We start from the raw sequence: 12,218 nt of genomic DNA on the forward strand, positions 1-12,218 counted from the left end.
AAGCTGCCTGACTTAGATATTTACTTGTCATCACACAGCATTGCCCTTTCCTTCTAATACACAACTGATGAGGAGCATAATAACTAGAAACTTAAGAAATGGCAGGAAGCGTTCTTTTCCAAGGAACCTTCACAACCTAAGTCGTCGGGATCTTTGGATAGCAATGAGGATCCCTGTGATGTGTGAGCAGCTGAAGTGGGAGAAGTTGAAAATACACAAGGCCAGGTATGTGTGTGCTGTCCAGGAGCCAAGCATGGGCAATAGGTGGCACCCTGGCATGAGTTGGAAGTCATCTGTTTTTCTTTAAAGACATGCTTGTCAGTATCCCAATGGCTCAGATTTGCCTGGGTCCAGTCATCTCTTACACAGCAAAGCTTGTCTTTCACATTGTCCTATAGAGAGATCATGAAACAAAATCTGTTCCTGAGCCTCCACTCTATTATCTGCTATTGTTTTTTTTGTTTGTTTGTTTGTTTTTTTGAGACAGAGTCTCACTTTTGTTGCCCAGGCTAGAGTGAGTGCCATGGCATCAGCCTAGCTCACAGCAACCTCAAACTCCTGGGCTCAAACGATCCTCCTGCCTCAGCCTCCCAAGTAGCTGGGACTACAGGCATGTGCCACCATGCCCGGCTAGTTTTTTTTTTGTATATATATTTTTAGTTGGTCAATTAATTTCTTTCTATTTTTAGTAGAGACGGGGTCTCGCTCAGGATGGTTTCGAACTCCCAACCTCGAGCAATCCGCCCGCCTCGGCCTCCCAGAGTGCTAGGATTACAGGCGTGAGCCACCGCGCCCGGCCTCTGCTATTGTTTTATTGGTTATTGTGGAGTCTGGGAGTCTATGTAGCATCTTCATTTCTTTTAGTGCATGCTGATGTTCTCTCTGGTTCTGCTCTGGTGCACGGTTTTCTTTCTTTTTCTTCTCTGTAACATCTGTTTGTTTTTGTTTCTCTGTCTCTGTATTTTTTGTTGTTGTTGTTGGGACAGAGTCTTGCTTTGTTGCCCGAGCTAGAGTGAGAGCCGTGGCGTCAGCCTAGCTCGCAGCAACCTCCAACTCCTGGGCTCAAGCAATCCTGCTGCCTCAGCCTCCCGAGTAGCTGGGACTACAGGCATGCGCCACCATGCCTGGCTAATTTTTTCTATATATATTAGTTGGCCAATTAATTTCTTTTTATTTATAGTAGAGACGGGGTCTCGCTGTTGCTCAGGCTGGTTTCGAACTCCTGACCTCGAGCAGTCCGCCTGCCTCCGCCTCCCAGAGTGCTAGGATTACAGGCATGAGCCACCAGGCCCGGCCTGTCTCTGTATTTTTTGATTCATTCATTTTCTTTCTTCCTTCCTCTGTCTGTCTGTCTTTCTTTCTTTTCTTTCCTTTGTCTTCTTTTTCTCTTTTTCTTTTCTTTTCCTTTCTTCTTCTCCTTCCTTCTTTCCTTTTCTCCTTTCTCCATTCTTCTCCTCCTCCTTTCTCCTTCCTCCTTGTCTCTCCTCCTCCTCCTCCTAAACACACACAAAGATAGTTATCATCATGCTGGCTCAAAGGCAGACACATAACCTGTTCTATAGGCTTGAGTCCCAGCTCTTTGTCCTTTTAAGTGCTTCAACAGTATTATACATTAGTTTTCACTCAAAACAAATGCAGCACTCATCTAACCTTCAAGTAGGACTCAGTAACCAGGAATCTCCTGAATCAATGTCTGAGCATAGGACTGTTTAAGAATCAAACCCAGGTGCCACTCCAAACAGTATTCCTGTACTGACCAATGAATGTGGTAGCCACTAGCCACATGTGGCTATTTAGCACTTGAAATGTGGCTAATCTGAGTTGAGACATGCTGGTTTTTGAAGGCAGTCTGAAAAAAGAATGTAAAATATCTCATTCATAATTTTTGTATTAGTTACACGCTGACATGAAAATATTGTATATATTAAGTTAAAAAATGTAATATTACATTACTTTCACCTGTTTCTTTTTACCTTTTTAAGTGTGGCTATTAGAAAATTTAAATTATGTGTATAATTTAAATTAAATTAATTATAATTTAATTCAGTTTGAGACCACTGGTAAGATTACTGAATTCTCTAGATTAAAAAAATTAATATGAAAAATTTTAAATAGGCACACAAGTAATGAGAATAGGATAATAGACTCCCATAAAACTGTTAGCCAGATTCAATGATTATTTAGATTTTATCACATTTCCTTTACTGATTTTTTTAATTTCTCTTTTTTTCTTTTGAAGATGTTTTTAAAACAAATGCCAAATAATATGATGCATTTTATTTTACCTCACCATATTTGATATGTCTGTCTTTAGAAATGGACATTGCTCTGGGAGGCCAAGGCGGGTGGATCGCTCAAGGTCAGGAGTTCGAAACCAGCCTGAGCAAGAGTAAGACCCTGTCTCTACTAAAAAATGGAAAGAAATTAATTGGCCAACTAAAAATATATAGAAAAACTTAGCCGGGCATGGTGGCACATGCCTGTAGTCCCAGCTACTCGGGAGGCTGAGGCAGGAGGATCGCTTGAGCCCAGAAGTTTGAGCTTGCTGTGAGCTAGGCTGACGCCACAGCACTGTAGCCTGGGCAACAGAGTGAGACTGTATCTCAAAAAGAAAAAAAAATGGACATTGTCTTATGTAATCAGAATGGTTATTAATATACCTAATGAAACTGAAAATAATTCCTTGGTGTTCTCTATTATCTAGTCCATATTCAAATTTGTTAATTGTCTAAAAATATCATTGCACAGTTTTATTCAAAACAGGAATATTATTTGCACTGCCACTCTGCTGGGTTTGACTCTAAACAAGGTCTACACATTGCATTTCTTTTTTTCGAGACAGAGTCTTGCTCTCTTATCCCTGCTAGAGTGCAGTGGCATCATCATAGCTCACTGTAACCTCCAACTCCTGGGCTTAAACAGTCCTCCTTCTTTGGCCTTCCAAGTAGCTGAGACTACAGGCACCCATCAGCATGCCAAGATAATTTTTTCTATTTTTGGTAGAGATGGGGTCTCATTCTTGCTCAGGCTGGTCTTGAACTCCTGAGCTCAAGTGATCCCCCTGCCTTGGCCTACCAGAGTGCTAAGATTATAGGTATGAACCACCACGCCTGGCCTACACATTGCATTTGATCTTTAATTTTTAAAAATTTTATGCCATTGGATTGCTGTGGAAACCAGGTTCCAGTGCCCCATAGAATCCCACATTCTGGATTAACCTGCTTCCTTATGGTGTCATCTATCTTGTTTTTCTGTTTCATGTGCAGTGGGCATTAACTCTAAAGGCTTTAATAGATTCAGAGATTTTGTTGTTGTTGTTGTTTTGCAAGAATTTCATAGGTGACCCTATGTACACTATTTGAGTGGGACCATCAGATTTTTTTTTTGCCTCCTGATAGAATACAAGATCAGGAAGAACAAAAGTCTGGTAGTCCCACTCAAAGTGATGGTAAGATTGATCAGTGCTTTAGATAGTGATTGCCTAATCTCACTATGTAGTTAATGGCTCATCCTCTGATGATCTTTGCTGAACCAGTTGTTTCACTGGCAGTTGCAGAATGGAGGTTTTCCATCGTTCCCTTATATTTATTAACTAGAATTCTAAAAAGAGCCTCCCTTATCAACTAAAGCTCACTCTGAAATAGATTGTATAGGAAAGAAGGGATGAATGTTCAATTCATTCTTCTTTAATTGCCTGGTTTCTATAGCTAATCAATGGCATAAGAATTTAGTATTTGTTCTTTTTTTTGAGACAGAGTCTCACTCTGTTGCCTGGGCTAGAGTGCCGTGGCATCAGCCTACCTCACAGCAACTGCAAACTCCTGGGCTCAAGCAATCCTCTTGCCTCAGCCTCCCGAGTAGCTGGGACTACAGGCATGCGTCACCGTGCCTGGCTAATTTTTTCTATATATTTTTAGTTGTCCAGCTCATTTCTTTGTTTTTTTTTTTTTTTTTTTTTTTTAGTAGAGATGGGGTCTCGCTCTTGCTCAGGCTAGTCTCGAACTCCTGAGTTCAAACAATTGGCCCACCTTGGCCTCCCAGAGTGCTTGGATTACAAGCATGAGGCACCGCGCCCAGCCTAGTATTTGTTCTTTAAAATACCATTTAAAATAACATTTCAGACATCTGTTGAAAAAAAAAAAAAGGAAAAAAGTAGTAAAATTAAAAAAAAAACGTTTAAAAATATGTAGCAGTTAAATCTCGCCTCATGGAATATGTGTGGATTAATGTGTTAAGTGTAGCAGGTGAGTTCAGAGAGCGGGTCTCCCGGTGACTTCCCGTCTCCTGCCATGAGAGTGGATTGGAAGCGTCCTGTGGAATGTGGGCAGAGGGAAGCTCTGCGCTACTCTTCTGTACCAGCAGTGGAGGTGGCTGTGGAAGGAGGTGGCAGTGCTTACAGAGGGTGGGAGACGACTCAATACTTGAGTGGCAAGTTCTCATCTCCCCATCTGCCTCAAAGTGGCAGACTGTGTTAAGCCCCTGTCTGTGTCTTCCCTGCCTGCAGACAGTGGAAATGTGACAGTGAGATGCTGAACCGGTATCGACAGGCCTTGGAGACAGCTGTGAACCTCTCTGTGAAGCACAGCCTGCCCCCACTGCCAGGCCGCACCCTCTTGGTCTATCTGACAGATGCCTGTGCAGACAAGCTCTGTCCCAAGAGCAACTCACAAGGGGTAGGCTAATGAAAAGCATTCTCTAAGGGGTTGATGGGATGCTGGTGATCCTGAGAGGTATCCTGTTCCCAGACCTAGTTCTCCCAGCCAAGCACTCAGACTGAAATAAATGACACGACTTTGCTTCCAAGTATCGGCCAGTTCTTGGTTCCTAGGGACAGTTCTCAGGATGTGGTTTCAACCCTTTGTATGGATCATAACTCTAACATTTCACATTTGCCTGGTACTTAGTCCTCTTTAAATTTCTATTGCCAAAACATGTCTTACTGTCACCATGCTCCATCCCAGTGTTGAACTTGGGGGTGTGGGAATCCTGGCTTTTCTCTACCCCCCTGCCCAGTCAGCTCTTCCTGAGGCTGCTGAAGCTTGACCCCTCCTTACTGGGGATTAGTCCCCTTTCCCCTTCTTCCAAACCAGTGGAGGTGTCTGGCCTCCAGGGCTGGGTGGGCAAGGGTGAATTCCAAAATAGGGGAGCTTCCTTTCAGCCTGTTGCATGTCCAACCAGCCCCCGCTGAACTATGTGCTGCTGTTGATTGGGATGATGATCGCGAGGGCGGAGCAGGCGGAGCTCTTGCTGTGCGGACGGGGCTCGCTGAAGACTGCGGTGCTTAAGGCAGAAGAAGGTATCCTGAAGACTGCCGTGGAGCTCCAGGCCCAAGTTCAGGTCAGACACCTACCCTTACCATCCAAAAATATATAAAGGACACAGGCCTGGGAAAATCAGAATATTTAGTAAAGGCATGGATATATGCACTTCTGAAGATTTCCCAATCAAACTGTGGTGTTTGTTGCTTATTGATCTCTTGTGCAAGAAGGTAATGTGAGTAATTTTCCTTCAGGATTTGGTTGAAGAGGATGAATGGTCCCTACATACTTTTGGGAAATACCTGCTGTCTCTGGCTGTCCAAAGGGTTCCTGTGAGTACTGCCCAGTCCTTGAGATACTCTCCTTCCCCACATTTTTCTCTACAACTGATATATCTCATTTCTTTTTTTTTTAAATATTTTTTTTCTTTTTTTTACAAAAATCATGGAACTTGATATATCTCATTTCTTGAGCTCTCAAAGCTGGCCTTTCAAACCATGGATAATATTCAGATCAGCTCCCTACTGGATGCAACCTCTCTCTCAACCCCCAGGGTATGCTGGTAAATGTTTAAAAACCAGCTGTCTGGAATAATAAGTCTTGGCTAATAGCTTTTGCTTATTTCCATGATGTAAACAGTCTTACTGTGGCTGATTTCAGGCTAGCAACATGGTGTTGCTGAACGCAGAGTTGGGAAGAGGGGCTCAGTAGCATACCACTGTATGGTAATTTCTGCAATACTGATGCAGTAGATGTAAATGAGCTCAAGAGTGGATGATAGTAAAATGTAGTAAAATAATTAGGGGAAGTGATGAGTTGTATTTATTACCTTTTTAAATATATAACTTATTTAATTTTAAGTTCATGTAATTTCATGGCCATGTTTAATAACTGCTCACAGAATTCCTAAGAACTTAACAATGAGCTCTCGTGTGCCTGAATGAGCCACCTACAGCACACCACTGCCCCAACCCCAACCTCGACTTTGATTTGCCGCCCTCACCCTGTCAGGGTGTAGTGGCTTCCTGCATTTTAAGTGTTCCCAGAAGAGGCAGTTTCCTACTCCTCTCAGAGTTCTCTTAATCCCCCAGTCCTCAGAGATCTCATCTGTTGATGTCCTGAGCTCTTTAGCATCTCTCCTATCTTTTTGTTCTTGGTCTCTGCACCTCCTCTTTCATCTTACAGGTGGACAGGGTCATCCTCTTTGGCGAAAGAATGGATGAGAAAATGATAGATGCGGCAAAACAAATTTTCTGGCAGCATGTGAATTCCAAGTGCCTCTTCGTTGGTGTCCTCCTAAGAAAGGAATTATACATGTAAGGATGCTTACACTCCCTGCCCACTGTCAGAGTAAGTGATCCATGTTCCCTCTCTACCCCTGCCAAATGGGACACTCCCATTAGCCAGGCACTTCCCCAACTCTGCCTTCTTATGTCTGCTGCACTTCAGATGCTGGAAGCTTCTCTGAAGTCTTCAGCCTAGCTCTATGTCCCTTTGTGAGGGTCTACCCCAGCCCTAGCCTAGCACATAACCCTATTAAAGGTGCAGAGGTGGGTTTGTCCATCTTAGGGTGTTAGAGGGCAGCGACTCTGTATTCCAGGCATTGTTTCTGGTGGTTAGTGACTGCTTCTTCCCGTTGCCAGATCACCAGATTCAAATCCCAGTGATGTGACACTATTGGGCTGTACTGACGGGATACTGAAGTGAGTACAAGATGGACACTGAAGGGGTTGAGGGCTTTGTTTGAATATCTTTAAGAGATTATCTATGGCCTCTACTTCGTTCACTTCTTTTTTTAAGCAAGATAGAAGTTTATTCCTCTTTTACAGCTGTCCAGGCATAGCAGCAACACAGTGCCACAGGGCCTCAGGCACTTTCTGTCTCATCACGCCATCATCCTCAAATGCTCAGCTTCTATCTCATGGTTCCAGATGGCTGCTGCAACTCCAGCTATCTTTGTATCCAGCCAAGTTTGTATTCTATCCAGTAAGAAAGAAGAAAAGGGACATGGGAGATTGCACTGTTTGCTTTTAAGGGAACAGCTCAAGAGTTGGTCACATCATGTGGCTTTTTTTCAATTCTTGATCCAGAGAAAATCCCATATGTTTATGCTGAATTACAGAAATCTTTTTACTTTGTCTCTCTCTCCACCCTTAGCCTTCTCATTTACTTGTTTTCCCTCGTGCCTTTTCCTTTGGATGTCACCTGTTTTGCTCAACTCCTATTAGGAAGCCCTGTGCACTTTTCTCCTTCTCCAGGGCACTTTCATGGCTGGTAGAGAGCTGATTGGTCCCAGACTAGGATGGCTTTTGTCTTTACACCTTAGTCTCGCCCAACTGCCCGTGGCCCAAGCTTGTGACTACCACGCACAGCAGGAAAGGCTAGGGCTGGGCTGCTTCTCTTTCCCCTTATTCCTGTGGTTCTGCAGCCTTGTTTATTTGAAGTCTGCTTCTGGTAATCTTCTCAAGGAGCTCCAGGTAACTGGTGACCTAGCCTGGCCATATCTTTGTGCCCCTGCCCCTCTTGGAAGACCTTCATGATTCTGACTTTGGTGTTCTACTATCATTTATTTTGCTGCTATTTATGTCAGGTTCATTGCAGAGCGTGGGGCCTCCCGTCTCCTGGAACATGTGGACCAAATGGACAAGCTATTCAAGATTCCACCACCACCAGGAAAGACAGGGGTCCAGTCTCTCCGGCCACTAGAAGAGGATACTCCAAGCCCCTTGGCTCCTATTTCCCAGCAAGGGTCAGCCTGTGTTTCTATTCCTTTATGCATTGGGAGGGGCTGCGGTCAAAACCTGTCAAAGCTCTAGAACTGAAATTCTGTTGAGATGCTGCTTGTTCTCTTCACTAAGGCATGCTTCCTCTTTCCCAGGCAGGGGTTTCTCTAGCAAAGGAAGTTGTCAGATCTTGAACAAGTTCCTTTCTTTACTAGGGAAAGGAGGATAGAAAGCAGGCAGGGTAGCAAACATTTTGGCCATATAGCCAGAGCTTAGGCAGAGGGCTTAGGAGCACAGGTTCTGGCTTTTTCATCTTGGCTTTCCCAAATAATGTTGATTCTTGGGCTAGTTGCTTAATTTCTTAGGGCTATAGTTTCTTGATTGGTAAAATGGAGATAATGGTAATGCGTACCTCACAGTGCTGTCATGAACAAATAGTAAGTTAATAATAATGATTAGCTGAAAGAAGGGTGCATGAGAAATAGCAAGTGGGGTTTAAATTCTGGGGCCCTGCAGTTGAGAGACTACGAGCAGGTTATTCCCTGGAGACCTGCTGGACACCCCTCTGCCGTCTGTCGTACCTGGTTCATTCTCAGTGCTGAAGGGTGACCACAGCAGTGACCATGGATTGGGTCGTGGGGCTGATCCCCAGACTGAGCCCAGCCCTCTGCTTCTCTCCAGGTGGCGCAGCATCCGGCTTTTCATTTCGTCCACCTTCCGGGACATGCACGGGGAGCGGGACCTGCTGCTGAGATCTGTGCTGCCCGCACTTCAGGCGCGGGCGGCCCTGCACCGCATCAGCCTCCACGGCATCGACCTGCGCTGGGGCGTCACGGAGGAGGAGACTCGTAGGAACAGGTGTGGGGGCCACAGAGAAGAGGGGCTGGGTCAGGGACCAGGGGCTTGCGCGCTGGAACTGAGGTGGGCAGGGCTGGGGCTGCAAGAATGGGTGAGGGCGGGGGCAGGGAGTTGCCCTATGGGTGCTGACAAGACAGTCTGCCTTCACTTCGCTCAGCTGTGAGCTGGGGCCCTGTCTCCCCGTTTGTGCCTGTATCTCCTGACACCATGCCCCCAGTGACTCCCGTGTGTCCCTGACCATGCCTGCAGACAGCTGGAAGTGTGCCTCGGGGAGGTGGAGAACGCACAGCTGTTTGTGGGGATTCTGGGTTCCCGGTACGGCTACGTGCCCCCCAGCTACAACCTCCCTGACCACCCGCACTTCCACTGGGTAAGGCAGACGGGGTTGGAGGAGGGCACGGGAGGAAACAAAAATCGGGGCAGGGGTGAGGAGAAGCCACAGTTTGTCAGGAACCCTAGGACTATGTATAGGCAGGTCCTTGAGACCTGAAGTGAAACACAGGCAGAAGATACAGCATGTGGCCAAGTCCTAGGTGGGGAAATTCCTCCGAGGTGTCCCTCTGGGGTTAGCAGGTAGGTCTGTGTAGGTGTTGCCATCAAACAGATCTGGGTTCTCCTCTCTCTTCTGTTTTCTACAGGTTATATGTCTTTGTGGGAAGCAGTTTAATCTAACTTAGCCTCAATTTCCCCTCATATTAAAGGGAAGCAATGACATCTATACTGTAGGGATATTATGAGAATTAAAAATCTGTAAAAGAATGCTTAGTACATGACAGGCATTCAATAAATGTTAACTATTGGCTGGGTGCGGTGGCTCACGCCTGTAATCCTAGCACACTGGGAGGCCGAGGTGAAAGGACTGCTTGAGGTCAGGAGTTCAAGACTGGCCTGAGCAAGAATGAGACCCAGTCTTTAGTAGAAATAGAAAAATTAGCTGGGCGTCCTGGAGTGTGCCTATAGTCCCAGCTACTAGGGAGGCTGAGGCAGGAGGATTGCCTGAGCCCAGGAGTTTGAGATTGCAGTTAGCTGTGATGATGCCACTGTACTGTAGCTGGGATGACAGAGTGAGACTCTGTCTCAAAAAAAAAAGTTAGCTATTAGCTATATTTTATTGCTTGTATCTGGAGGGAGCAAGGGAGGGAGGAACACAGCTGAGATGAAGGAGCCCTGGGGCCCCTCGGGTCTGGAGGGCAGGGTCAGTGTGACCTAGGACTGAACCCTCCAGTCTCTGCCCTCACCGCAGGCCCAGCAGTACCCTTCAGGACGCTCTGTGACAGAGATGGAGGTGATGCAGTTCCTGAATCGGGACCAACGCCTGCAGCCCTCTGCCCCAGGTCTCATCTACTTCCGGGATTCCAGCTTCCTCAGGTACTTTGTATGGCCACTGGAGTCAAGTTTCCCTCTCCCGAAGAGCCAGGCAGGCTCAGTCTTCTCTTCCTAGCATTGAGAGTGTAGGAGGGGAGCACCATAAGAAATAGGACTGAGCCCCAAATCAGCCTTGCAGCTGAAGTCAGGAGATCACTCCCAGTGCCCACGGCCATGTCTGAGGGTTGGTGGAGAGAGGCTGGGGTCTGGGTCTAGCCCCCCTTTTGGGGTCTTGGTGTTCAGCTCTGTGCCAGATGCCTGGAAATCTGACTTTGTTTCTGAGTCTGAAGAGGCTGCACATCGGGTCTCAGAACTGAAGAGCTACCTGAGCAGACAGAAAGGGATTACCTGCCGCAGGTGAGCTGGCAGGGGGTGGCTGTAGAGGGCACCTGTACTGAGAGATGTGGCCTGTGGTCAGGCCTGCTCTGACTCTGGTTGTGCTTGCTTTGCCCACAGATACCCCTGTGAGTGGGGGGGTGTAGCAGCTGGCCGGCCCTATGTTGGGGGGCTGGAGGAGTTTGGACAGCTGGTTCTTCAGGATGTGTGGGATGTGATCCAGAAGCTTTACCTACAGGTCAGCAGGAGTGCCGAGGGGAGGAGAGGGGGTAGGGTGGTCTGGGTGTCCTGGGTAGGAAGTAACTTAGTGGAGGCTCTGTGAGTTTTAGGCCTGGGGGTCCCGAGGAGCATGGCAACACGAATAGTCACTGTCCCGTGTGCCCTCAGCCCGGGGCCCAGCTGGAGCAGCCCATGTCCCTCCCAGATGATGACTTGGTCCAAGCCACGTTCCAGCAGCTACAGAAGCCGCCGAGTCCTGCCCGACCACGCCTTCTTCAGGGCACAGTACAGAGGCTGATGCTGCACCACGGGAGGCTGAGCCTAGTGACTGGGCAGTCGGGACAGGGCAAGACAGCTTTCCTGGTACAGAGTCTCAGGGGCTTGGGTGGGAGGGCAGGAGGGCTGTGTGGGCTAAGGAGGGGGCCACAGGGAGCTTGTGCATGTAAAATGTGACCATGTTTTCTGCTCCTTCCCCTTGTAGGCGTCCCTTGTGTCAGCCCTGCAGGCTCCTGATGGGGCCAAGGTGGCCCCCTCAGTCTTCTTCCACTTTTCAGGGGCCCGCCCTGACCAGGGTCTTGCCCTCACCTTGCTCAGACGCCTCTGCACCTACCTGCATCGCCAACTGAAAGAGCCGAGCGCCCTCCCCAACACCTACCGGTGTGTACCCCCAAGTAGCCCGGCCTTGCTGGAGCCCCAAGGTACCGCCCCTGCGTCTCTCTCTCCCACTGACCCTGACTCCTCCACGTGCAGAGGCCTGGTGTGGGAGCTGCAGCAGAGGCTGCTGCCCAAGTCTGCACAGGGCCTGCAGCCTGGCCAGACCCTGGTCCTGATCGTCGATGGGGCCGACAGGTTGGTGGACCAGAATGGGCAGCTGATCTCAGACTGGATCCCAAAGAACATTCCCCGGGTGAGTGTGAGAAGGAGGTGGGTGTGGGAGGCAGGTTGAGGAGAAGGAGGGAATATGGCCGGGAAGACAGGGGCCGCTCTAATGGTTTTCTTTCTACCTTCTTGCCCTTTGCCCAAATATCACAGTGGGTACACCTGGTGCTGAGCGTGTCTAGTGATGCCGGCCTGGGAGAGACCCTTGAGCAGAGCCAGGGCGCCCAGGTGGTGGCCCTGGGACCTCTGGAGCCATCTGCGCGGGCCCAGCTGGTGAGAGAGGAGCTGGGTCTGTACGGGAAGCGGCTGGAGGAGACTCCTTTTAACAACCAGGTTGGATCTCGGCCAGGGCCGGCCGGTGCGTGGGGCGAGGTTGGGAGCTGGGGTGCTGAGGCTGCCCGCTGCCTCGCACAGACCTGCTCCTGTGTTTCCTCAGGAACTCTGTGCCAGGGGAAGTTGTTAATAAGATAACGGTGATTCCTGATAATATTACCCCGCCTTTCCCCCTGGTGAATGGCCCTGTTGGGGCCTGTTGGGGCGAGGGGCCGAGTGAAGTGGTGGCTGTCAGTGGGGTCGGCTG

The 12,218-nt window shown here is 48.1% G+C and overlaps 1 protein-coding gene across 1 annotated transcript in view; it reads left to right on the forward strand.

Moving 5' to 3' along the window:
- The window catches only part of TEP1 (telomerase associated protein 1), a 43,431-nt gene that overhangs the window by 12,129 nt on the left and 19,084 nt on the right, over positions 1-12,218 (forward strand). The window contains exons 12-27 of the mRNA XM_012752822.2: positions 39-225; positions 4,505-4,673; positions 5,179-5,337; positions 5,513-5,590; positions 6,444-6,574; positions 6,902-6,961; positions 7,849-8,007; positions 8,663-8,839; positions 9,089-9,209; positions 10,083-10,207; positions 10,448-10,561; positions 10,661-10,778; positions 10,928-11,122; positions 11,241-11,416; positions 11,510-11,666; positions 11,792-11,971. Coding sequence (XP_012608276.1) covers positions 39-225; positions 4,505-4,673; positions 5,179-5,337; positions 5,513-5,590; positions 6,444-6,574; positions 6,902-6,961; positions 7,849-8,007; positions 8,663-8,839; positions 9,089-9,209; positions 10,083-10,207; positions 10,448-10,561; positions 10,661-10,778; positions 10,928-11,122; positions 11,241-11,416; positions 11,510-11,666; positions 11,792-11,971 — 2,306 coding nt within the window. The remainder of the gene's footprint in view (positions 1-38; positions 226-4,504; positions 4,674-5,178; positions 5,338-5,512; positions 5,591-6,443; positions 6,575-6,901; positions 6,962-7,848; positions 8,008-8,662; positions 8,840-9,088; positions 9,210-10,082; positions 10,208-10,447; positions 10,562-10,660; positions 10,779-10,927; positions 11,123-11,240; positions 11,417-11,509; positions 11,667-11,791; positions 11,972-12,218) is intronic.

This window comes from Microcebus murinus, chromosome 6, assembly GCF_040939455.1.
Source record: "Microcebus murinus isolate Inina chromosome 6, M.murinus_Inina_mat1.0, whole genome shotgun sequence".
NCBI classification, from domain to species: domain Eukaryota; kingdom Metazoa; phylum Chordata; class Mammalia; order Primates; family Cheirogaleidae; genus Microcebus; species Microcebus murinus.